The sequence below is a fragment of the Mirounga angustirostris genome, unplaced genomic scaffold (genome assembly GCF_029215605.1).
Source record: "Mirounga angustirostris isolate CCGP_5_RB_7025 unplaced genomic scaffold, mMirAng1.0.hap1 SCAF_6, whole genome shotgun sequence".
Lineage (NCBI taxonomy): Eukaryota > Metazoa > Chordata > Mammalia > Carnivora > Phocidae > Mirounga > Mirounga angustirostris.
In genome coordinates this window covers 65394362-65421395 of record NW_026991714.1, presented here as the reverse complement: position 1 = coordinate 65421395, position 27034 = coordinate 65394362, and the positions used below count along the sequence as shown (strand labels likewise).

General features: G+C 40.3%; 2 protein-coding genes across 9 annotated transcripts in view; both read left to right on the top strand.

Annotated features, from left to right (window-relative positions):
* AHCTF1 (AT-hook containing transcription factor 1) overlaps window positions 1–18386 on the top strand; it is a 78030-nt gene extending 59644 nt beyond the window's left edge. For 5 of the 8 annotated variants that reach the window (XM_045877604.3, XM_045877606.3, XM_064594439.1 and 2 more), the window contains 9 exons: window positions 157–360; window positions 1210–1621; window positions 3155–3278; window positions 5278–5363; window positions 6992–7200; window positions 8725–10702; window positions 14534–14667; window positions 15752–15834; window positions 16656–18386. In XM_045877604.3, the coding sequence (XP_045733560.3) occupies window positions 157–360; window positions 1210–1621; window positions 3155–3278; window positions 5278–5363; window positions 6992–7200; window positions 8725–10702; window positions 14534–14667; window positions 15752–15834; window positions 16656–16842 (3417 nt within the window). In that variant the 3' untranslated portion in view covers window positions 16843–18386. Of the gene's footprint in view, window positions 1–156; window positions 361–1209; window positions 1622–3154; window positions 3279–5277; window positions 5364–6991; window positions 7201–8724; window positions 10703–12989; window positions 13178–14533; window positions 14668–15416; window positions 15565–15751; window positions 15835–16655 lie in introns of those variants that run through there. The other 3 variants (XR_010412378.1, XR_010412379.1, XM_064594438.1) reach the window with 3 other exon arrangements.
* The window catches only part of LOC123847014 (kinesin-like protein KIF28P), a 70235-nt gene continuing 61284 nt past the window's right edge, over window positions 18084–27034 (top strand). The window contains 2 exon segments of the mRNA XM_064595529.1: window positions 18084–18152; window positions 24074–24268. Of these exon segments, the coding sequence (XP_064451599.1) occupies window positions 18084–18152; window positions 24074–24268 (264 nt within the window).

Sequence of the window (27034 nt, the reverse complement as noted above, 5' to 3'; positions counted from 1 at the left end):
GAATTTTGTAGTTTCTTTCCAGTAATCCATAAAAAAACTTTTTATTGATGTGTCTGTTGGAGTTGAGTATGTTGTGACTCAGTTGACCTTGTCTGTCCTTATGTAAGCAGCTTTTACAGACACTAATGGTGGAATTTCGTTCGTTCTTTGTTGCAGAGAGCTAAAACTTTGGCCATGTCAGTTACTTCCTCTGGATTTGCCGAGTTCACTCCTCAGTCCATCTTAAGGTCTGGTCTTCGAACACCACCTTTACCCTCTCCCTCTCTGTCACCTGGAAGGTCCGTTACCCCTCCTTTACGACTTAAGGAAACTAGAATTTCATTTATGGAAGAAGGCATGGCCACAAAACGGATTCCTGGAGTAAGTTTGATAATAGTTGGTACAAATTAAGAATATATTAGCTTTTATAAGTAAAAAGTCAGATAAACCAATTTTTTTTTGAGAGAGAATGAGCCGGAGGAGGGGCAGAGGGAGAGGCGGACTCCCCACTGAGCAGGGAGCCTGACTTGGGGCTCAGTCCCAGGACCCTGAGATCATGACCTGACCCAAAATCAGACGCTTAACTGACTGAGCCACCCAGATGCCCCACATAAATCAGTATGACTGTAGATTTTTATATATAGTCTCACAGATAGGCATGAAATCAGAAAACACTGGTTCAGTAAAAATCTCATGGCACTGACTGGCCAAGCAAAACCGATCATTTGCAACTGAAGTTTTAAAATAGGGCCCAGAAGCACCAAGCAAATTGCCTGTAATCAAATGGCTATTTGGTGGCAGAAATGGACTACAGTCAAGACCTCCAAATGTCTTAGTCCATGTTGTTGTTTTTTTTTTAAACCTTATATTGTGTTGGCTCTCTTACTAAGTTCCTAATTGGGTGTCTATTGAGACAGTATGTGGTCAGAGCTCCATTGTGGGTTAATAGGAAACCATTTGGTAGTGGTCATCTTGCCTATTCTGTGTTTTAGTCTTTTGGAAATACCGTTTTATTCCCAATCAGGGAAACATTAACAACCATTAACTTTCATGTATCTGGAGAGAATGGATTTAGAATAAATGAGTTTTGACTGAGAAGAGAATCTAGAGAAATACCAAACATGAAAAGGAAGTAAGTAATCAGTTACTGTTGATTGGAGATGGAGAGCTTAGACTCTACTGATTTCTCCTAGTAAATTTTTTTTTTCCCCAAAACCTTTTACTTGACAGGCTGCAGATGACAGCAAAACAAGACTATCTGTTACTACACCTCTCCATAAATGTGGAGGTCCAGCAAAAAGCGAATGGCTAAAGAGCAAAGCCAAGACAACAGCTTTTTCCCTGAGTAGTCCTGAAAAGGACCATCAGGAAGTGGAAGTGAGGTCCCAGGATACCCCTTCCCAGAGTCTGGAGAAACTGGATATGAGCCGAGAAAGTAGCGGTGCCTCCACCAGGTCAGACCAGACTACCTTGGAGTATCAGGATGCGCCATCACCAGGAGACTTGGAAGATATTTTCGTGGCCTCAAAGCCAGAGAGCTCTTCCACAGAACTCATTAATTTAACTGAACCGACTGAGAAGGACAGTGATAAAGATGTGCCTGAATCAGAAGTGACTCCTCCAGACCTAGAGAAACAAACGGGTAAGACCTCCTTTCCAGATACTCAAAAAATGTGTAGAATTCTTTCCACCGTAAGAAGAGCATCAGGATTAAGTAATTACACGATCCCAGTGTACTAGGTTCTAGACACAGCGCACACATCTGCCTTAAGGCCATATTGTAGCTGTGAGAAGTAATAATACTAATCCTCCAGTCTGGGTTGTTATTACAGTTTCTACCTTGTCCAGCAGCCTCAGCTTTCTAGAAAGCTGCTCAGAAACCAGGTCGGTCATTCTTTTCACCATCCCTATCTCCAGAATAATCACTGGACAATCCAAACAGATATCCAGAGGCCCATGAATTTAGAGTCTTTATGTTTACTTCTATATTAAAAAGATTTTGAGCCCCTAATGTCTGTGGAGAACGGGTAGGCTCCCCTTGTGTGTGTGCTCCGTGTTGAGGAGGCTGCCCCTGCCTGCGAGTAATTTAGAGCCTCGTGGACTAGATACATAAACAAGCACTTACAGTGTAGTTGGAAAAGTGTTCCTATAGGAGGCATGGAAGGAGCCAGGGAAACACCAGAGAGAGGGGAGAGACTTGGCTTAGAATCGGATGAGAAGGGGCATCTGGGTGGCCCAGTCGGTTAAGCAGCTGCCTTCGGCTCAGGTCATGATCCCAGGGTCCTGGGATTGAGTCCCGCATCAGGCTCCTTGCTCAGTGGAAAGCCTGCTTCTCCCTCTCCCTCTGCCTGCCTCTCTGCCTACTTGTGCTATCTCTCTGTCAAATAAATAAATAAAATCTTAAAAAAAAAAAAAAAATTGGATCAGAAAATTTAGTCTATTTTTGGTTTCGTAGCCCTGCACGGTTTTAACAAGCATATTTAAAGGTAATTCCTATATTCAAATCTGTAAAACTAAATACTTCAATAAAAATCTGTCATACTGGTTTCTTTGGGCTGTGATGTCTTTGTATAATAAACACAAGCATTATTGCTCTAAGAGCCTAGGACTGTCCTCATGAATAGCGTCTGTCTACAAGTGTACATCAGTCCAGATGTGCTCTGTTCCACCAAAATAGTTGAATGATAAAACATGAGGATGTTCATGGCAGTATCTTCATTGATTATTCCTAAAAAGATGAGGCAGTCTCAAATAGAAACTTGTATTGTTTTCGTGGGGGATTATATAGCACAAACTATAGGGTGAAACAGGCTAGCTGTGAATTTCAGCTACTTACGCAGCCTGGGATAAGCAGTGTAACTGTGCTTCTGTGTCCTCGTTTGTAAAATGGGGATAATGATCCCCCCACTTGGATTGTCGAGGACTGAGTCACTCTCTGTACAGCACTTGCATGTTAAGTCTCAAGTGAGGGAAGCGGTAGGGTACGGGGGCTCCCGGGCTGGGCTTGGGCTATTCGAAAGACCTGTTGGCATTCTGAGGCCAACGGAGTAAATCTAAAAGTACAAAAGAGCAGATCCAACAAGCTTGTTAAAAAGTAGTCATCCAAGAAAGATCATGAGTACTCGCTAAACAGTTGGCATAAATGATGGTAAGTATCCTTCCCACTGATTCATAGGCACTGTAGACGGCACGAAGACAAAGGACCTCTTGGTTGCAGAGGAGGTGCTTGCAGACTTCAGTCCCTTGCGCCCCATTCCAGGAGGTGGAGCTTCCCGCTGTGCTCCGCCAGCCCACGACGGGTAAGCTAGCAGGGAGAGCTGCTCGTGCTCAAAGTGTGAGGAGATGGTGAGCCGGAAGCTTCCTATTCTGTGCGTAGATGAGCTTTTTTTTCAGACCTTGGGCATTCCCGCTTTGGTACTGGTTTCTGTTGTGAAGGACGTTCATTTGTACAAGTGTGTGTTACGTAGTAGTTATTGTGAAGTCTTAGAACAATACTAGATACTTCCTGAATGTACAAAGTCATGAAGTGAGGCAGATCTCCTTTTATATTCTTTGGTGACTCTATTTGTTGAAGCCCTCCTGGTTTCGGGTTGATGAAGTGGGTCTCCTACGGCATCAAGATGGAGTATAGGGGACATGGCTCAGAGGCAGTTGTGTTCCCTACCATGTGGTGAATACAAGACTCCAGCAAAGGTTTTCATTTGTAATGACTGCTTGAACTGATATGCTCTTGGTTCTTTTCAGTGTTTGTACATTCAGGCACTGTACTAGACGATGTGGGGTCTACCAGCCTGATGCTGCTTGGTGGGGTCTAAGAGCTTGAGGTCAGGCCCCAAATGGTTTGTGGTTGCAACACATGACAGGCAGCTTGTATTAGACTCTAAACTAGTACATCACTTCCTTTCCTGAAAGTCAGCTCAACTCATCAGTGAAGTGATTGCCGTTCTGGCAAAATCTCCTTCTCTTGTTGCAAGGCTGGACGCCTTGCGCTTCAGGACTTGGAGCAACGCTGTTGTAGAGGATACCAAAAAGTTGCAACTTTAATTATCGTGAAGTAGTAAGGGTGATTTAGTAAGATTAATCCTTATAAAACATGGTCATTTAAGATACCGTAAGTGGTTCATTGCTTTCTAAGTCCTGAGGGAGTTCACACACCACCCACAAAAGTCACTATCGTAATAGTCACATCTCCTACATTGAACCCAATCATATGCTTCACTTCTGAGAGGAGAAATCCTGATTAGCTGCAATCTTTGCCAGGCCTCCATAGAAAAAGTGGGAGGAAACTATAAAAGGATTATCTAGATTGTTTATTTAATTCTAATATTTCTTGAACTTTAATGAAAATAGGATTGCAGTGGGGTTGATGGAGAATTGGCAACAGTTGCAAAGGAAAAAGTAATCACATGACAAGAAACGTTGTGGTTACTGGTAATCTAGGCGAATCGTCACCATCATGACAAGCCTGTCTTTTTTAAATATAAATTTATTAGTTGTTGCTTCTTGGTTATCCTAACATTGCGAGATGGAGATAAGTCTTAAAAATACATCTATAAGGGACGCCTGGGTGGCTCAGTTAAGTGTCTGCCTTCAGCTCAGGTCATGATCTCAGGGTCCTGGGATTGAGCCCCTTGTCAAGCTCCCTGCTCAGCGGGGAGTCTGCTTCTCCCTTTCCCCTCCCCCCACATTCATGCTCTCTCAAAATCTTTTTAAAAAAATCATTTATAAAATAGGTATATATTCCAAATGCATGTTTTTTCTTGAATTTATTATTTGTCCCATTTTTTAAAAATCACACTTCTGTTGGGTTTTGGGAAAGGCCCTATTCAGAATAGGAAGGGATCACTGTCCCCATATTTCCAGAACTTAATTTCACCAAGTGGCTTAATACAGGTCCCATTGGTCTCCTACTGTGAGTCTTTTTTCATACTCTTTCCAGATAATACTAAAATATTGAACCTGATTTTAGTGAGTATATAGGAAATACTCCGTAATACCTGATAGACTTACAAATGTGCCCACAGATAATTAAAAACTGGTGTAAGTGTAATTTATACTGACCAGCATTTTAAAATAATTTTATTTGTAGTTTAAAGCCATGCATATTAGAAAGTGGGAATACCAAATACAGCATTACTTGTTTCTAAATTCACTTAAAAATTTTATAGTGTTATTTAAAATAAACTCGGGTGGTATTAAGTTCTCCGAACCTCAGGATTTATTACCAAAATGACATGTAGCAGAGAAGAGCAGGTGGGACCTTCTTAAACACTAATGCATATATTTCTTTTTCTAAAGGAAAATCCTCACCCTGAAATCCCAGGTACCAGTTTTAGACGAAGGACTAGTATCTGTTGAGACCTGCACCTCTGCGTTTAGAGCAGGTAACAGTCAATGTGTGTATTATTTTGACTTTAGAATTATTTCATTTTAGGGGCGCCAGAGTGGCTCAGTCGGTTAAGCATCTGACTCTTGATTTGGGCTCAGGTCATGACCTCAGGGGGGTGGGGTGGTGCCCTGCATCAGGCTCTGTGCTCAGCATGGAGTCTGCTTGGGATTCTTCCTCTCCCTTGCCAACCCCCAACCCCCTCTCCGGCTCACACATGAGTGCATGCGCGCTCTCCCCCTCCCCCCCGCCCCCCCAAAAAACAACAAAAAAGAATTATTTCATTTTAGTGTTTTAAGAGTGTTCTTATCTCAGTTCTTCCTCTTTGGTCAGGTTCTGTAGCTGTAAGTAGCCTTGTGTTCTCAAGAGATGTATCAGAGCAGTGAGTTGCTTGTAAGGTGCTCTGTGGTCTAAAAGCAGACGTCTTAGAATGGTTTTTGTGGACCTATTTTCCTTCAGAACATCAAAGAAGAGTAAAATCAATTACCAGTCCCCAGCCAGGCAGTATATCTGCTTTTCTGTCTTCTGGGACTCCAATATCTACATGGGGCAACTTCTGTTTTTTAATTTAAGGCCAAGATTGGCTTTTTATTAGTGGAAAATAATTACAAATGACTGCATTTGCTCTAGGGAAATTAACAAATATGTAGAATTCATTTGATTTTTTTTTCAATCCAGTGACTTCTTTTCTTTCACATACTGATAATTGGAAGGTAAAGTGCTTATTTTCCCATTCCTCTTTGCCAAACGGACAGGTGAAAAACTTTCCTCATTTTGTTTTATAAGCTATCTTTGTATTTTAGGGATACCAGCCCCATTATCTGTTGAAAGCATGCAAATATTTTTTCCTTGGTTTTTTTGTTTTGTTTTGTTTTTACTTTTTTATGGGGGTGCTTGGATGGCTTAGTCGGTTAAGCATCCAACTCTTAATCTCAGCTCAGGTCTTGATCTTAGGGTCACTTAAATAAACCCCAAAAACCTTTTTACTGATTTTTATTAAACACTAAAGGGTTTTGATTTAGTCAGATTCTACCCCCCCCACCCCAAAATGCTTTGGGTGTCGTTCACAAACCCAAATGACATAAAACTATGCGTGCTAATGACATAGAAAACTTAGTCAAAGAGGAAGGTAAAAGATGAGGATTTATTTTTTCTAATGAGCTGTCACCCTCCCTCAGCTCCCCTCTAGGTTTTTTGTTGTTGTTTTTTTAAATGGTAGAGTATATTTTTGGCCATTTGGATGCTTTCTGCCAAAAGAGAGATACCTAGTCCTTTTCACAGTGAGATACAGCCCAGACTGCAGGTCCCTCTTGTCATTATACTGAAGTTTCACGGTAAGGGCCGGAATTCTACCTAAGTTGGAAAAAAACAAAAAAAAACTCACCATTGTCATTTTAAGTGTAAAATTTATCTTCCATGTGTGTAGAAAGCAGATACGTATTGTTTAAACTGGATACTGAGATGGGATTCATATGTAAACTCTCATAAGGCTTTTCCCCTTTAAGAAGTTAGAAACTATTGGGCAATAGGACAGTTTTTCAAGGAAATATTCTCAAGTGCAATACAGCCTTTGCCTTTCTCTTGCTTCTCAAACTGTGTGTGTGTCTTTTTTTGTTTTTCTTTCAGCTCTGGCCGATGTGCATGGTGATAGTGGAGACTCTGGGCTTGCTATCCCTGAAAGTCCTGTGATCTCCGAACATAAGCCTGACCAGGAAATAACATTGAACTTACAGGAAGATCACAAAGTAGAACTTGATGTCCTGAAAGCAGGTGTTGACTTAGCGGAAGAAAAGCCTCCCGTTTCTGACGATCCTCCTGATCCTCAAGAAATTCATGTAAAAAATTAATTTTTTACTTTGTTGTTAGTTTTGGTTTAGATTTCAAATCATAGTTTAAACCTAATGTATTCATTTATTTGACTGTTGTATAAAAACCTCTTTTTAATGTGCATTAGAAAAAAGCATGTAAATATTTTGTGGATTATAAAAGAACACATCCTTTAAGTGAGAAATTGTTTTTCGTGACCACCAAAAAGCTATGTTAAAGAAGTCAGAATTCTAACAGTTTAATTTTTGCTTAGTATCTGGTTCAAATGAAAGTTCTTTTAGCCATGAGAAAACAGATACTGGCTACTCCAGAGAAAAGTATGACAACTAAACTATTCAGAGCATTTGAAAATAACTGAATACAGTTAGATAGGATTGTTCCCCCATGCATACTTGTAGGAGAGTGCTCATTAGCTGGCTGGGGTTTAACTTCTATAACACGAGAAAGGATTTCTTTTCTGTCTTTCTTTCTTTCCTTTCCTTTTTTTTGTACTTAATACGATTTATGGTTTCTAAAAATTCCACCACGTTTCTTTTAATACCAACAGGCAACTTTATATGATAAATGAGTGTAAGATTAAAAAAAACAAACCTCTTCTAATTTATAGAAATGTGATTGTATAGTATTTGGGAAGTTTCTTAAATCATAAAAGTGTCATGGTTGTCCATATTCATTTTCATGAGTATTCTCACTATAAAATAGATGGATAAAGTCCCCTTACTTCAGCCGGGAAGCTAATAAAAATTGTGGGCGTGGTATGAGTGAGAATCCTCATTTCTGGGTATTTCCAGTCTTCATCTCACTGAATGTGTGGGGAGTGGGAAAATGTCATTGTCTAGGTGGGTGGTAATGTTCTACCTTCTTGGTCAGGAGATCTCTCTGTTACTTTCTACCTCCTCCTTTTTCTCCCCCTCCCTTACCAAAAGGTAAATGCAAGGACCATTCCTTCTTCCACCAAACCCTTGCAGGAGAGGTACTGAACTTGAAAGCCTTAGGAATTTCATGGTTTATGCAGCCCCAGCAAAGGGAAGAGGATTGAGTCTAGCCCAAGGGAGCTTATGTAGGTGAATTCTTCTTCAACCTTATGGGGATCATGCTGTTTAGAAAAAGTGTGGTTAGTTAGGGATTTTGGGGATTACCATTAAAACACAATTTGGGGGTTGTGTCTTTTTCTCCAGTTAATGTTTTTTTCCGGGTGAGAACAGAATAAGTCCTTAAATTAGCATCATAGTAATTTTCAAGGTTTTGTAAAGACTGTCTTTTTTAGCTAAGGAAATGCGGAATTTCTATTTTAATTCCATTCAGAATCTCAAAATCTTTTTCTGTCTAGTTATTTTGACCAAGTAATAATCTCTGATTGCTTAAATAGATATTTTTATAAAATAAACCCATAAGTATATGCCATATCAAACGTAGTTTAACAATTCATATACCAGGGGTGAGATGATTATTAAAAAACTGTATGCTTTAGGCTAAAATAAATGTACACATTAAAATTCTTTAACCAGTCTCTTATCTTTAATTCATTGTAGGTGACTGAACATGAAACGCTCGGAGTTCAAGATTCAGAACATGAGGCTAGGAGTCTTTCATTTAATGAGTTGTACCCCTCAGGGACTCTTAAACTCCAATATAATTTTGATACCATTGAGCAACAATTTTGTGACTTACCTGATAATAAAGACTCTGCTGAGTGTGACGTTGCCGAAGTAGACGGGGAACTTTTTGGGGCTCAGAGCAACTTTACCTTGATATTAGAAGGTGAAGAAGGAGAATTAGAGACAGGTGATTCTGCAGCATCTAATGTGTTAGCTCCAGCGGCAAACACAGTAGCTGAGGAAAAACATGTATGCAGTGAGGAAAATGGTGGACACGACGCAGAGTTGCCAGCGGTCCTGACTAGTGATCAGGAGTCCCAGAAGGTAGAGACTTTACCATATGTGCCTGAACCAATTAAAGTAGCAATCGCAGAAAATTTACTAGATATAATTAAAGACACAAGAAGTAAAGAAATTACTTCAGATACAGCAGAACAGCAGTCCATTCATGAAAACATACCTTTAATAAGCCAGCAGGTCACCAAGGTAGTCAAATCTACGTTGAAGACTGTTCAGGAGACAAGTACAGTGACTATAAACGTGAGCCAGCTTGATGACACGATTTCCTCCAGAACTCGCAGGAGAGGACGTGTCCAAAACCCGAGTGTCCAATCAGCACAACAGGAAGAGTCTGTAGCTGTTGCTACTCCTGACAGGCTGGGCCTTTTGGATAGGAGGACTCGGAAAAGGAAAGAAATGTCTGGGTCTTTTGAAGGTGCCTGTTCTGATGTCAAAGTTATATCTCAGAACCTGCAAATACCTCAAAATTCTGTGACTCCTAGGAGAGGAAGGAAAAGGACAGAAGATAATCAGGACATGTTAGAAAGTGATCGTCCTATGGAACAGGACTTAGGGGTTACTCCAGATAGCAGACTAAGGAGGGTAAAACCCTCTCAGCTCTTGGAACCAGCTACTGGAAAAACTAAGCTTTCGTCTGTTACAAAAAAGACTCCAAAAGGAATTAAAAAATCTGTGGAATACCCGGAAAGTGTTGAAATGGTAGATCTAGATCTGAAAGTTAGTAAAGTAGCACATCCCAGTGGAAGTACCCGAAAATTGAGAAGTGCCACTCTAGAAACTTCTAAAAAGCCAGATGGAGAAACTAAGCTTTCGTCTGTTACCAAGAAGACTCCTAAAGGAATTAAAAAATCCGTAGACTATCCAGAAAGTGTTGAAATGGTAGATCTAGATCTAGATCTAAAAGTTAATAAAGTAGCACGTCCCAGTGGAAGTACCCGAAAACTGAGAAGTGCTAATCTAGAAGCTGCTGAAAGTAGAGGACGTAAACCAGATGGAAAGCCCATGGATGAGCCACCGCCTGTCAAGCCTGACAAAAGTCCTAAAAAGAGGGAAAGTAGCACACTCGATGTTACAGAAGACTCCAAACTGGATTCATCGCAGCTGAGTCTTCAGGCAGAGTTTGGTAGACCTAGGAAACGTGGTAGACCAAGAAAAGTTAATCCATCTGAAGATGTCAGATCCAAGGCTGCCAAGGAAGTGAAAAGTCCCAAGAGGAAGTCAGGAACTTTAAGCAGCCAGAGGAGGTCGACAAGAAAGACCCCGGCCAAAAGAAAGACTGATGTTGCAAAAACAGCCTTAGAAAAATCCGCTTTAGTGCCAAATGAACTTGCTGTGGTGACTGGCTCTAAGAAAAAGCTTACGAAAAGGACTGAAGATCCAAACGAAACATGTGCATTATGTCCAGTATCAGAAAAATACACTGATGAAGAAATGACAGCTATGGAAACTGACAACCCGGAAGAGAGGGGGCTTGCCCCAGCCACTCCGCCAAAATCGTCCCGCAGCACAAGGACTCGATCTAGCAAAGCCATCTCATTTCCCGACCTCTCTGAACCAAAAAATGAGTTTGTGTTCTCTACTCCCGTGTCAAAGGTTCCAAGGAAAGAGAAAGGTACTTTTACTTATATTCAGAGCACAGTTTTCATCTCGCTCAAAGTCTTCAGCTTAAAATTCTGTTGTGTAAAGTGCAATTTGATTTAAGACTGTAATTATTTCTCCTAAAAATGATTAGTAGTTACAGGAAATTCCTCTCCCCCTCCAAAAAAGAAAACACACTTTATCTTTAAATAGTAAAGTTTAAAGATTCTAAATTTCGAAGTATCTTTAGATTCAGGAATTTTCTGTTTCACTGTGACTCTTGAACCCTATAATTCACTTGACACAGGTTTAATCTTCTAGAATAGTATCATTTCTCTTCATTCTGCCCTAAGTGACTTAATTTTTCCTCAAATAGAATCAGCATTTTTAATCTTAAGTGCCGCTGTGTTTGGCTCATGTCCCAGCAGACATCCGCAACCTCAAATTGTTTTGAAGGGAAGGAGCAGTAGAATTTTATTGATTAGGATACAGAAATTATTTCAGTTCCTCCTCCCTGTTGCCCATAAATTGGCGTGGCTGCACGTCCAGCCTCCCTCATTGCCCCTCATGAGCTCTGTATTGTTGGGTTGGTATAGCTCATACCTTCCCAGCGGGGGTGATGTGTCTCCCCAAAGAATGAGAATATCTTAGTCTTTATCTGTGCTATTAGGATTTGGAGGGGGGATATTTCGGTGAAGCAGCCAATTAAGAGAAAGGGTCTAAAAGGTGATGATGATGATGAAGGAAATGTTGAGACACTGGTGTAGCTGAACAGAACGTGTTAGGGTCGTTCTTGGCAAATGTGATAAAAATGGTTAGGTGAGCAAAATGTAGTTGTTCACTTAAGGTTGAAGATCTGAATTTCAGCAAAGCAGCTCAGGGACTCGTAAGTAAAGTAGGTGCCTTTGTTGTATTTATTTAACCTTTCAGAACTGTTGTGTGTACTTTTAAAAGCATTAGTGAACATCCTGTAGAGTTAGTTGCCTTATGACTTGAGGAAGGCCACACGAAAGATAAGCCATTTAGAAATATGCAAACTGAAAATTTTCTGTATTCAGCATTCACTCTGCAAACACTGTTTAAATGTGTTGGTTTATGCAGTCATTTATTTTAGATACATAGTCTGAGCCCAGGAAGGGCCCTTTGCCATCAGATTGATCATTTGTTTTACAAAATAACTTGTAGTTGCGGGAGGTCTGTCTCCCTCCCCCAACCTCCAGTTTTTAAAAATAGATCTTTGATTTTGTGGTACTGTAGGATTCAGTTTTTTACGGTTTGAGGAAAGGGAGGTCACGCCCATACTTTCCTTGGAGCAGGACGCAATGACCAGAGTGTGTCCGATTTTAGCTCACTTGACTAAGCTGCTAGATCAGATAAATTTTAAATGTTGCAGCGTGGGTAGCAGAAGGTCATTAACACAATTCTTTTACTCTTTCCTTGTGACTTAGAAAAGTGTAGCAAACACCCAAATTGTATGGTATTTTGGCAAATGTCTCAGTAGTTCTGATCTTCGTCATTTTTACATACTTGTCACCTATATACCCACGAACTACAGCTTGTTTCTGTAATAAAATACATGCCTGCCATAGAAAATTAGAAATTCAGTGTATATCCTCTCATTATCTGAAGGACCGATAACCAGAGTTCACATTTTTGTGTGTCTCGTGGCTTCCCCACCGATAGGCTTCCCGGCTGGCACTGCATCTTGCCGATGGGCCACACATGCTTGTACCTTCTTCTGTTACGTATTTGAACCGTTGTCAGATTCTCTAGTGTTAAAAACAGGCACCTTCTCGCATTATAGAAGTGGTGAGAAATTGGGGACTGAGATCTCTCCTTTCTGCCACTTAGTAGCTGGGCAGCCAGTCCTTTCACTTTTCTGAATCTGGCTTTCTCGCTTTGACAACGAAGAGGACAGCGCCTGCCCCGCAGCCTTCTGACAAGGCAGTCACCAGCATCCAGGGCCTCCTTGCATCTCTTGCCCTCCGGCTAGAGTTCCCTCTCTCCTCCTCTGCCCATTCATGTTATCTTCTTAAAGCTCTTTAGGAAGGGCAGGAAGCACAGAGGAGCGGGCCCAGAAATATTATCATATGACCCGAAGGCAGAGAAACAGCCGTCTTAGAATTTAGTTAGAGGCATTTCGCTGGTCAGAAAAACATGAAGCTTGACATCTCCGTGGAGTCTAATTTCTGTTACTCAGCAGCAGGTGTTTAAGGGCCTGCCAAGGGCCTGAGGCTGAACTGGGGTAGATGTTCGTCAGGTGATTGGATTCCCACTCCAGCGCAGTGAAGTGTAGCTACTGTTCTTCCTTCCTTCCACAGTGAGGGGAGGTTGAAGTTCAGGGAGACTGAGCCCCCCATGCCACCCAGGCTGCGAGGTGGTGTCCGGAGCCCACCTGCTGGCTGCTCAGAGCATTGACCAGTACGTTCCTGGCCTTGAAGCCGGCACTTTGGGACACCTTACGCCTTCGGTAGCGCTGGCATCAAAACTTCCCCTCAGGAAACAGAGGTGGGTGAGGAATGAATATGCCAAGAAGTATCATAAAATCTTGTTTGGCTTAGTAGAAGCACGTGGAAGAAATGGGGGAGGCCGAACATTTTTGCACACAATAGTGGGTGTTCATATTTCCTTACTTCTTTGAATTGTAGGGGGAGATGGAGGGGAAGAATGTGAGCTGGTCTTTGAAAAGCCAGGGCAGTTGTTGCTCCAGGTAGCCTAGAAAGAGAAAAACAGCATGTTTTCATTTCCTGGAAAGACCCTAGATAGGTTTCTTCTTAACGACAAAAGGGGAAGGTCACCACCAGCACCCCCACTGTTGCTGGCTCTGCCCCTAGTCCTCTGGCAGCAGAGAGAACTCTGATTTCTGACCTCACCTCGGTTTTTTCTTAACAATCATGTGCTTTAAAAGCAGAATTTGATGTCTTATAGAAGTCCTGACTGTCCAGGTGGGTGAAATAATGCTGAACTAGACTTGGAGAATTTTATTTCAGGACTGTAAATTCTTGAAATAGTAAGCACCTACTGTGGGCCACCCACGCTGTTCGATCCTCTCATCTTCACGATGACTTGATAGGTCCTGTTATTAATCCCATTTTGTAGAAACTGAGGCACAGAGGGGTCTTATTTGCCAAGTGCAGGAGCTGGGATTTAACCGGTGGCAGACGGCTTCAGCGGCTGCTTCCGTAACATGGCTACTGGCCATGAATACGGAGATCCTGTGGTAAAAACAAAATCTGAGATACAGTCTGTGATATTTTTAATTACGTATTTTGAACCAGTTCTTAATTAAACCATTTTTATTTATCTATGGCATTTCTTCCGATCAGCCTGTTCTTCCACATTCATTACTTTCTCTGCTTACTTTTACCCTTTATGGTGGGGACTTTTCTGTTGTTGCTTTGACCCGAACAGCTAGCTCAGAATGAGCTGGAAGGAAAGAACTTTTGAGTCTTCTTTGAAGATAAAATTACTTTTGTAAATGAAAACCTCGTCTCTGGAATAGGAAGGTTTACAAAGCAGTCTAGCTCAGCTTATGTACAAGATTGACGCTTTCCTCCCTGAGAACATTTGAGGAGCAGTAAAGATTAGAATTAGTGGAATGATACAGTTCTGAGCTTTTTAGGTCTTATTTTTCTGTTGTGTTACTTAGTTTGAGGCATTAGATGTTCCTGAACTTGGGATTTGCCCTGTCGTTCCTCTCCTCCTGGTGCAGCTGCCATGTTCAGATGCTCGTGTCTTCCAGGTTGTCTTCCAGGTTGCCTTCCCAATGTGCGTCGTTTGTTCCAAGCTTTAAAAAAACATAGATACTGATACATATATAGATGGACATGGATACAGTGTGTTTTTCCTCCCTGCCTTGCTTTAGGGAAAAAAATAGAGGCTCGCGCACAGCTGCAAGAATTAGTTTCAGATTTACCTTCTCGGTTTGTCTTCTCATCTCCTGCGTCACGGACCAGGCGGAAAACCACATCTAACACATCCAGAGCTGGAGATGAACTGGTAAGAAATGAATTGTATTCATATGCTTATTTAAACATGCTCTTTACTTGTTTAGGCAGTGTTTCCTAAATAAACTTCATTTATACTGAAAGCCCCAGATCACCTTGTCTGCACTTGGGCGGGGGGGGGGGGGGGGGGTGGCCCTTCCCTTGGACACAGTATGTCACCAATGGTGTGTTCCTGGCAGCTACGGTTTAGATGACCCATTAGGGGAAAGGCTTTTAGCTTTTAGGGTCTCATCAGAATGATCTGGATGTGTTTCTCTTGATTAGAGGTCCCTGAACCCCCAGGGTGTCTTGCACAGTCACACTTGGAGAGAGAGTGTTTCAGAGTTGACTGTATCACCTGATGGCACATAACCCTAAAATCAAAGCAGTTCCGGGATTGAGAGGGAGACAGACCCTTGTTTTAACAACATTAATTCATAAGCATTTTTTGAACTATCTGCTATGAGCCAGTTACTATTCAAGGACAAAGACTTACAGAGAAATCTTGGGCAGATTCATGGTCTTTCAGGAGCTCAGTTTAATTGAAGAGGCTAAAACACACATAATTACTTCACGGTATGTTAAGAATCATTTATGCCCAAATAACCGTATAGACGGAAGGTAAAGCAAACAGGCACCACTGGAAGAGAAAACCGTGGATCACAGAGGCACAGAGGCCTGGCAGTGCTCAGGGGTGGGGGGCTGCTTACAAACGGGTGAACAGCCATGTGCACATTAAAGGAAACGTGAAATAAATTCTAGGGAGGAAAACTGCTCTCTGGTGGCCAGTTCCTTTACAAGATGACGAGAGCCCGGTTGTGGACAGAGGCAGTGGGAACAGGAGTGCAGCAGACAAGGACACGTTCCACGTGAAACATTCGTGCCTTGGAGATGAACTGGATGTGTGGGGGTAGGGATAAAGAGCGGCCCTAGATGACCAGAGTTCCTACTAAAGATAAAAGGGGTCCATTTGGGACTTGTGGGGTCTGAATTCACTAGCCCTCTTTGGCCATATTCCTTGATGCAGGATAGAACTAATACAACTCGGATTTCAAGTATTTACTTACGATTTACCTTCTAAAATTTTTAACCCCTAGAAAGATAGTGCTCCATTAGTAGAAACTGTGGGAAGGCCAAAAGTGAAAACAACCAGGACGGCCAAGACAAAACAAGCAAGCAGGTATGAACTTTTTTATGCTGTAATTTTTATCCATTTTGTTTTGTAGATTAGATTTGAGAAGAGTCATAACTTAGAGAAATGAAGCTCTTCAGGAAAGGGTCATTCTTAGGGGCATTGTGCACACTGGCTTGTGGCAACGGCTGGGTCTCCCCACACAGCAGTGAAAGCCAATCTGTCCTTTTTAAAGAAGGGTCACGGGGGTCTTGTTTTTGGCAGTGGGAGGTTTCACCCTTTCCTTAGTAAAGGTAGATAACTATTAATAAAAATAAACTTAAAAATCTTGTACTTATTTTACTAGTAGCAATAAAACTTCCATTCACGAGGACATTTGTCCAGGTATATTGGCGCTTAGGCATGGTTGAATTTCATAAAAGTACAAAGTAAATCCATTTGATATCTTCCTTTAAAAATGGACGTCATGAGACTTTGGACCATAACTCATAACACCGTTCACACATCATTTAGCTTTATATATATATATTTGGACCATAACCCATAACACCGTTCACACATCTATATATATATGGGAAACGTTCATCGACGGAGGTATACCCGTACTTGCTGATTGCTGGCGTGCGAGAGTTGCTGTTTCTCACACACTTCACGGGCCTGCTGGGCTCTCAGCCCACCGACGTCACGTGAAGCTTTTACGCAGCCTCCAGGTACCCTATGTGACCAAAACCTTTGCTTCACTTCTAAAATCAAAGCACCAGGAAAGGGTACTGCTCCTACAGGTTTTTTTCCCCCAAGGTAATTGGGAAGTGGATTCTAGTTGATATTTTAATGTATTTATTCTTACTTGAATTGTGTTTTGTTTTCAGAAGCAAAGAAGATAATTGGTCACCTCCTCCTGTGAAAATCCAGCTGATTTCTCCTTTGGCAAGCCCGGTTGACGGAGTCCAGAGCAAGCCTCGAAGAGCAACAGCAGTAGCGGGAAGAGCTCCGGGAAGGAGCAGGAAGAAACTGTCTTCCCTTCCAAAGCAAGTTTTACGCAGAAAAATGCTATAATTTTTTTTCAAGTTTTTAATGAACACCAATTTGTAAAATCATCAGAATTGTGTGGATTATTAAAAATCACCTAATTTGGAAGAAAATAATTTGTATAAATTACTGTAAATTTTTGTAAACAGAAGGTCTTCAATAAGTACAATAACTCCGTAAGGAGTGTGATTCTTTTACTCGGGGCAGTTTTTCTATTTTATATTGACTTCATACATTTATATAATATGTAAATATGGCTTCTTACTGGAATGTTAAATAAAGTGTGTACTTCACAGTAGTTTGTGTCTGTTAGATTTTTGAGAGGGGATTTCTGTTTTAATAATGATTTTATAATGCTAGGAGGTATTGGTCCCATTTTCTTTCGCTACAGTTAAAAGGTATTAGACCAGCCTTAAAACGAAGATAATTGAAGAACTGTTGTTTTTTTTTAAAGTTGCTATTTTATAATTTATGCACTTTGCTCCTATGATTGAGATTTCTAATCATAAAATGTATATATATATTTTTTTGCCTGTTACTATGTTGAAATCGAATTATGGGCATGTAATTTTGCCGCTTTTTGTAGTTTAACAAATTTTGTATATTCTACCTCAAATTTGTCATTTTCCAAGTAATGCATTGGTTAAATACAATGTTGGCATTTCTTGTTCAGCAAGCTTAAAGGCTCTTTACCTTTAAAGTCTCTTCATTCTTCAGAGACTAATCATCCAGGTTAGACTGACCGGTTCACTGCTCACTAGCCTCCTGGAAAGGTTTGAGAAGAAAGGGAAATGTCAAACAAAACTATTTCATGGCTGCTCGATACACCTCGTGTGTGCCTAGTATCGACAGAATGAGAAGTCTGAACAAATTTTATAATATTCTTGCTGTGAAGGAGCTTGCTGTAAAATCACAGAAATCCCTTAATATTCAGGTTTGAAAACTCATTTTGATAGGACCTCAGGCACAGACTATTTGAGGATGGGGAACGAGTGTGAGGTGGGAAGGGAAAAAGAAAGACACTGTTGTCTGCAGTACAACTGTGTAGTTCAGTGGGGACGCTTGATGTAGCCTGTGAAACTCATCAATAAGTGAGTGCTGTAAAATATAACAGGTCATGGGTAGTGTGTAACGAATGGACCATTAATAATTGATTGTCTAGAAACAAACTGCTTGTGTTGGCTAAGCTTGTAATGTGTTAGTGTGAAGCAGAAGCACTGTGCTTTCCACCTTATTTTTCTACCAAATAAATCCACGGGAGATGGGAAATGATGACAGCACCTCTGCCAAGTACGGACGGTGTGCGAGTAGCGGTGCGCGTGCGGCCTTTCACTCAGGTTGGTGACGGAGGCGACGCCGCCTGCTTGAAACTCTGACTAGGACTTGCATTTTATTCCTTTTGCTAATGATCGTTATCAAACATGTATTCAAGCTGCTTGTCATTGATGGAATATTAAACTTGCTTTAAATGAACTTGTTAAACGAGTCATTTAACGATCTCTACGTAATTAGTAAACACGTAACCTCATTCCTTTGTGCAAGTAGCTCAATAAAAAAATTGATGAGAGAAACGTACTGTCAAGTTAGTAATTCTTTAAACCGATGCGGGTTGGTGACTATAGATACATGCTGTTTTTAATAAATGTACTTTTCCCCCCAGCTGCTCATTCAGCTGTGTTGCTACAACACTGTAGGATAAAACAGAGGTGATACTTGTTCTGGGACCCTGTAGCAATCTCTGATTATCAAGGCATTAGTTACAAATTTTAAGATAATTCTGAACAATTGACCCATTCAGTGAACTTTTGACTGCTTGAATCAAACGCAGTACTAGAGAAATGGGATACAAAGCAGCTTGCTATCTCATGTAAGTAAGTAAGTGGTGGCAGAACGCACCACAGTGGTAAGGCAGACAGCCCCCAGAGACTGATCAGGTCTAGTTCATTCTACCTGGCTTGGTCATGAAGACTCTGGAGATGGAGGCATTTCAGATGACCCAAGGGCCGAGTAAGATTCAGACAAGGATATGCTAGAATGACGAGCAAGGACATATTGGACAATAGTCCTAAATGGCATCCGATGAGTGTAATGGAGACCATATATGATATAAGGTCTTCCTTCCCATTTGGACCTTGTTCAACCTGACGCTCTTCTCTGTGGTCCATCAGTATTCAAGATTGTTTTGCACGTTTTCAGTTGGTGTCCATGATTTCCTGCCCCCTAGCTTTCATCTGTATCCCAGAAAATACTTCAGCAACCAGGCGACATATCATTGGATAGCGCTTTATGTGAATAACAACCACTTCAAGTGTAGCAGCTCATGGGGGCTTCTAAAGGGGCATGGCTTTTCAGCAACCTGATAATAAAGTCAAAGAATTGTGAGGAGCAATGTAATGTTTTAACCAAGAAAAAGGAAATAAAACTATTTTATAACCTAATCCGTCAATACGCTATAAAGTAATTATTCCAGGGTATTTTTCGCTGGCCTTTAATACTGCTAGAGTAGCTACAAGTTTTAAACAGTAAGGAGGTAGAAAGTAGGCGCTAAGTTAATTACATGGCTTTGGGACCTCTCATCAAAAAGATTGCATTTGATAGCATTCTACCACCACCGTTGGCTAGCTTATACTAGAACAGTAGCAAGGAGGAGAGTAGACCAATTCAAGAGGTGACTTGAGGGTGAACGGATATGGGGCATGCCTGGACAACTGGAGCCTGTCTGGGTAACCTGGGCTCTAATTCTCTGACTTCCGGTCTCAATCCTCGTGGTGGGGTCGGAGGACCAGCTTGGTGAGACTGACTGTGTTAGAAGAGGTAGCACTTTCTCAGGAACCTTTGAAGTCAGATGAACTTGGGTTCAAGACCTGACTTTATCACTCACCCACTGTGTGACCTTGAAGAAGGTTTTAATCTCTCTCAGCCTTGGTTTCCTTCTGTGCAAAATGGAGATGTTGATACTTCACAGGCTTACTATTTCAAAAGCTAGATGAAAATAATGTGTAAATCAACACAGTGCCTGACAAATAAGCAGCGTTGATATTAGCCACTATAATTATTTCTTATTTGAGAGACCAAGACCATATGTTGGGGGGGGGGAGGTGCGCGCGGGGGAGGGGCAGAGAGAGTCCAGCAGACTGTGCACTGAGCGCTGAGCTCAATCTTACAACACCAAGATCATGACCGGAGCCCAAACTGAGAGTCTAGACGCCCAACCAAATGAGCCACCCAGGTGCCCCTGCTATAATTTTTTATAAACATTTTCATTGAGATAGTTCACCTACTGTAAGGTTCCCTCACTTAAAGTCTACAATTCAGTGATTTTTAATACATTCACAGATAGGTACAACTATCACCAGTTTCAGAACTAAAATTTTTATGACGTCAAGAATCTGTGCCGTTTAGCTCTATCATCCTTATCCCTCTAGTTCTAAGCAACCCTTAATCTAACCTCAGTCTCTATATTTCCCTGTTCTGTACAAGTCATGTGAATGGGATTAGTCTTTTGTGACTGGCTTCTTCAATTTAGCATAATGTTTTCAAGGTCCATCCATGTTGTAGCATACACCAAAATTTCATTTCTTTGTGAATGGTTACTATCGCATTGTATGGATATACACATTTTGTTTAATCCATTGCTCAGTGGATGTTTGAGTCGTTCTGGCTTTCTCCACAGCCTTGTCCGCAGGATATAAAGCTGCTAGAGACACTCGCGTGTAAGTTTCTGTGTGGACGTATGGTTTTATTTCTCTTGGTTTACACCCAGGCTGAGACATAATAGTAACTAGTTTAATCGTTGGAGAAACTGACTTCCAAAGCCAGCTGTACCGTCTTCTGCTCCCCCTAGCCAGTGTACGACGGTTCCACTTTCTCCAATCCAATCCAGTTACCTGACTTTACTATAGCTGTTCTGGGTGTGACGTGGTGCCATATGGTTTTGAATTGCAGTTCCCTGATGACTAAGGACGTCATGTATCTTTTTTCGTATTATTATCCATGAATGTATCCTCCTTAAATGTCTATTCAGATCTCTTACTCATTTTTTAAATTGGATTATCTTTTTACATTGAGTTCTTCTGGATACCGTTCCTTATTAGATGTATGATTTGCAAATTTTCTCTCATTCTATGGGCTGTCTTTTCACTTTCTTGATGGTGTCCTTTGAAGAACGAACATTTTTAATTTTAATGAAGTCTTACTTTTTTTTTTTTTTTTTTTAAACTCATGCTTTTGGTGTTCTGAGACTTCTTTGCCCAATCCAAGGTCAGGGATGTCTACTCCTGTGTGTTCTCTTGTACTAATAGCTCTTACATTTAGGTCTTTGGTCCATTTTGTGTTAATTTTTGCATATGGTATGAGGCAAGGGTCCAAGTTCATTGTTTTTGCATGTAGCTATCAAGTTTTTCCAGGACCGCTTCTTGCAAAGGCTATTTTTTCCCCATTTTGGCAGCCTTGATGAAAATCAGTTGGCCACGGAGGCCTGGGATGAGTTCTAGACTCTCCATTTCATTACATACATCTGTATGTCTATCATTGTGCCCATATCACGCTGCCTTGGTCACTGTTTGGTTTGCACTAAGTTGTGAGATTGGGAATTGTGAATCCTTTGTTCTTTTTCAAGATGGTTTTGGCTATTCTGGGTGCCTTCTAGTTGCATGGACATTTTACCATCAGCTTGTCAATTTCTACAGAGAATCAGGTAGGATTCTGATAGAGATTTCACTGAATTTGTACATCAGTTTGGTGATTGTTACCATCATAACAATGCTAAGTCTTCTGATCTATGAATGTAGGGTGTTTTCCAATTTTTAGATAATCTTTAGTTTCATTCAACAATGTTTTGTAGTATTCAGAAGATATATTTTGTACTCCTTTTGTTAACTATTCCTGAGTATTTTGTTCCTTTTGATACTATCAGAAATTGAATTTTTCCATTTCATTTTCAGATTGTTCAAGTGTATATAATTGATTTTTGTGTATTGATCTTGTATTTTACAACCTTACTGAACTAATTTATCAGTTCTGATAGTTTTTTTTAGTGAATTCCTTAGGATTTTCTATATACTAGATCATGTCATCTGCAAAGAGATCATTTTATTTCTTCTTTTCCTATCTAGATGCTTTTTATTTCTTTTTTCCTACCTATTTGTCCTGGCTAGACCCTCCAATACAATACTGAATAGAAGTGTTGAGAGTAGAAATCTCTAGGATATTAATTATGGGTTTTTCGTAGATGCCCTTTATCTGAAGAAGTTCCATTCTATTTCTTGATTTCTTACGTGTTTTTATCATGAAAAGGTGTTGGATTTTGTTAAGTGCATTTTCTACATCTATTGAGATGATATGTGATTTTGGTTTTCATTCTCTTATTACATGAAGTCATTATTTTAAAGTATACTTGAGATTTATTTTAATCGAGTATAGTAAGGTGATAGACACAGAAACAACTGCCTTAAAATTTCCAAGAGAATGGAGCATGACACACAGAGCCCCATGGGGAAGTATTAAGGTCAGTCAGAAGTCAGAAGGAGCACAGCCCACAGCCTTGGTTTCTGCAGGAAGGAATGGGCAAGGCATAGTGGGTGAGTTTGAGCACTTTTAGAATTAAATAGTTTGAGTAATTCCAGGGCTCTGGGCTAGAGAGGTGGTCTCTAATTGTCAGGTACCTGGCCCTGGGGTGATTTTGGGCGAGGGAAATAATTGGCTTGGTGTGTGAGAGTTAAGTAAAGGAGGTGCCTGGGAGATGGACTTGGGATATGGACTTTGGGTGGTTGGTTTACATGAAAGGCAAGTTGTTTACTATCTCTAGGGATTCATTAGCCCTGGAGGGCCAGTCTCTCTAGGCCCCAGGATGTCAATACATTATCAAATATAGCAAATAGAAAATATGATTAATACAATCATTTTCAGATGTTAAACCAACCTTACATCCTTGGGATAAATCCCGATCGGTCAGGGTGGACAATTCTTTTTACATGTTGCTGGATTTGGTTTGCTAATAATTTATTGAGGATTCTTGCATCCATATTCATAAGAGATATTGGTCTGCATTTCCATTTTCTTGTGATGTCTTTGTCTGGATTTGGTATCAGGGTAACACTGCCTTCATAAAAGCAGGTTTGAGTATTCCCTCTTCTATTTTTGGCAGAGTTTATGAAGAATTGGTATTCTTTAAATTTTTGGTAGAATCAGCCTTCACACCAAACCCTCTAGTCTTTTTTCTTTTTTCTTTTTCTTTTTTTTTCTACTTCAATCTCTTCACTTGTTATAGGTCAATTCAGATTGTCTATTTCTTGAGTCAGTTTCAGGAATTCTGTATCTAAGAATTTGCCCATTTAACCTAAATTATCTAATTTATTGGTACCCAACTGTCCATCGTCTCCATTATAATCCTTTTTTTTTTCTCTAATCATGGTCCCTGGGTCCGGGGGCAGGGACAGTGCAAGCTGCTTCCTGTTTTAGAAGCCCAGCATTTGGTGAGTGTGGAAAAGCAGCCTGAGATCCTCTCAGCTTATCTGCCCTGGCATGGACACCCCCCAGGGGCTGGAGCAAGCACGGCCAGCAGCCTCGTATTCTCAGTGGGATGCACCCGAAGTAGAGCCTCCACTGCATGCGTGGGTGCTGGGTAGAAGAAGGAATCCCACCTCTCACCAAGTCTCTCGCAGGAGGTGAGGGTAGGATGTGAAATGCTGGTATCCTGCTCCTGGAATCTGGGGAGAGAGGCAGCCTTGCGGCATTGGCTGCAGCAGGCTGGAGTAGTCTCCACCTGGCTGAGTGGGCAGGAGAGGGGAAGGGAATGGTCTTGCTTCAAATACCAGACTCGACTCTCTAAACAACTGTGGTACTTTTCCTTGAAGAGATGTTTTGTCATTGGCTGTCTGCCCGGAGGACCTTTTCCAGAGTACTGAAATGGTTGGTTGTTTTTCCATTTTCATTTTTTTCATGAATAATTTTCACCAGTTCCACTGGGGAGCGAAACAGGGAAGTTCTCTGTTGCTATAGCTATTGCTATTAGCATAGCTGGGTGTTAGGCTATTCTCAGAAAATTAACATCACTAGAGACAAGCCTTTCAACAATTCTGAGGGGGTACAAGAGCCACTGCTTGTCATTAACAGCTGCTAAGAATAACAGAGAACAAAATGAATAAATGGTAAGTACCCGACTTAATTTTTTATGAGGTATGTCTCAAGACTTGCAAAATAACTTGGATGACAAAGAAAAACTACAATGATTAACTCTGAATTTGCAATTTGACTATAGAGAGAGAAGACTTCTGGGAGCAAATGTGTGATTTCCATGCATTCCAGGACCACCACAACCATACAAGACCCTAAGAATCCAGAATATAGGAAGACATTTATTTTTGACCTGGCATATTGGTCTCACGATGGATTTCAAAAGGATCAAGATGGTGTGTTTATTTCAGCTGATCCTAGCAGTCAATTTGCAAGCCAGGTAAATTGCCTTAAAACACAACTTGAAAGGAAAGGTGTTTGTTTTTTTTTTAATGAAGTGTTACCAGTAGAACAGTACAACTTTTTAATGCAGGCATGCTATGATATATACTTCCATTTGAGAGTTTGATTTTAAATTTATTCCTTTTTCATGTTAAACATGAGGTCCCAAAGTACAGCTATTGCCTAAATAATTTTTAGGAACTCAGATCAATTGATTTGCCAATATACTGCCATATTTTGAAAAAGAAGTGTCAGTCAAATCAATTATATTTTCCCTTTCTGAAATAAGCAAAATTTGTGACGCACGCAGCCTTTGAGAACTCTTGTTTTCTCAAGTATTTGTCACATGCCAAGCATTATTCCATCTTAAAGTTGCCCACAACTTGGTATGGGGGGACAGGCAAGTAAGTGCATTCAGAAATGTTCCATATTCTGGGATAAGAATACAGGAAATGATGGAGTACAGTGGAGAGGAGGTCATTGCAATCTGGACAAAGCTCATTAAGTTTCTTGGATCTGGGTGTGTATAGTTTCAATAAAATTTGGAAAAATTTCAATCATCATTTCTTCAAATATCTTTTGCCCCCTCCCCATCTTATTCATTCTGTGATTCCAACTGATCTCGTCCCACAGGTCACTGAGGCTCTGTTCATTTCCCCCAAAACTTTTCTCAATATTCTTCTTGTCTGCCTATTTGTCCTCCAAACTCAGCTGAAAACTTACAGCTTTTATTAAACCACTCCTAAAAATACCCCCTGTCAAATAGTTCTGACTTCACAAACTCACTAAAAGGATCTCACGGACCCTGTAATGCACTTTGATAACCACCGTCCCAGAGTAATCAATTTAAAAAATCAAACAAAATTGTAACTCATCAGTCAATTGTGGGAAAATGGGAAAAGACGGGAAAAGTAAAAAGGAGACGGGAGAAGTAGAATACAAATAGCGAGCTGGTAAATTTCATGCCAGCAACGTCAGTTAGTACAGCAAATGTTAAATAGACGTGCCAACTACAAGTCAGAAATGATCAGATATCATCGGAAAAGCGTGACCCAACTCCGTCTGTCTAGGAAACCCAATTTAAATATGGACACTTCGTGTAAACCCTATGAAAAAAAAAAACTAGAGAAGCCATATTTACATCACATAAAGTAGACTTCAGCACAAGAAACATTCCATAATGATAATTTATTAAGGAAACATACCATCCTAAATGAGTATGTACATAATAATAGAATTTCAAAGTACATGAAGCAGAAACTACTAGAAATTGAGGAAGAAATAGACAAATCTACAACTGTCATTAGTGATTTCATCACTCCTCTCTGAGTAATGGATAGAGCAAATAATCAGTACTATATAGAAAACTAGATCCACACCATCAGCCTGACCACTGTGTAATAGAGAACACTTTTGCTGCCCACCACCCAACCATAGCACAACACATCCTTTATATGTGAACGTGAAACTTCCATTACAATAGACCATATTCCAGATCATAAAACTAGTCTCAATAATGTGAAATAACCGAAATCATACAAAGTATGTTCTCTGACCACCAAACTAGAAAGAAATGAAAGATCTTTGGAAAATCCACAAATATTTAGAAAATAACAGACTTCTAAATAATCCATAGGTCAAGGAATAAACCATAAACAAAATTAGTAAATACTTTGAATAAGAAATTTAGGGGAGGCTGGGCAGCTCAGTTGGTGAAGCGTCTGCCTTTGACTTGGGTCATGATCTCAGGGCCCTGGGATTGAGCCCCACCGTGGGCTCCCTGCTCAACGGGGAGTCTGCTTCTCCCTCTCCCTCTCCCCGCCCCCATAATCTCTCTCTCAAATAAATAAATAAAATCTTAAAAACAAAAATTTAAAAATTTACCAAAATTTGTGGGCCACAGCTAAAGGAGAGGCTTAGAGAAATTATATAGCATTAAGTTATTGGAGAAGCACAGTCTCAAGTCAACATTCTAGTCTTCCATCTAAGAATTTAGAAAAAGAGAGCAAATTAACACAAAGCAAGCAGAGGAAGAAATAAGAAAGAACAATAATTAATGCAAAATAGTAAAATAATAGGAAAATTGATGAAACTCAAAGCTAAATTCTTTCAAAAGATCAATGAAATTGAACCTCTAGCCAAATCAATCAGGAAAAAAAGATACAAAGTACAAAAATAAGAAATGAGCCATCACGGCAGAGTTTATAGACATTTAAAAAAAACAAAAAACAAAAAATAAATAAATAAAAAGAAGGGAAAATTATGAAAAACTTATCGCTGATACATTCAACAGGTTAGATGAAATGACACAGTTACTGAAGGTCACAGCAAAACAGAGATAATTCAAGTAGCCCAAAAGAAGTTGAATTTATAGTTAAAAACCTTCTCACAAAGAAAACTCTAGGCCCAGATGCCTTTGCTGTGAATTCTATCAAAGGAAGAAATAATGAGAATTCTTAAAAAAAAAAAAAAAATCCTAGAGCTGAGAGAAGAAGGAACATTCATTTTTTGAGGCCAATATTACACCAAAACCAGCCAAAGATTATAAAAACACTACAGACCAATATCCATCATGAACATAGACAAAAAAATTAGCAAAATTTCAGCAAATAAATTCCAACAATATATTTTAAAAACAATAAATTTCTATCAAGTGGGACTTTTCCTGGGAATGTAAGATTGGTTTAATATTTGAATATCTATGTAATTCATCATATGATCAGAATCTGGGGGGGGCATATATGGTCAGAAAAAGCATGTGACA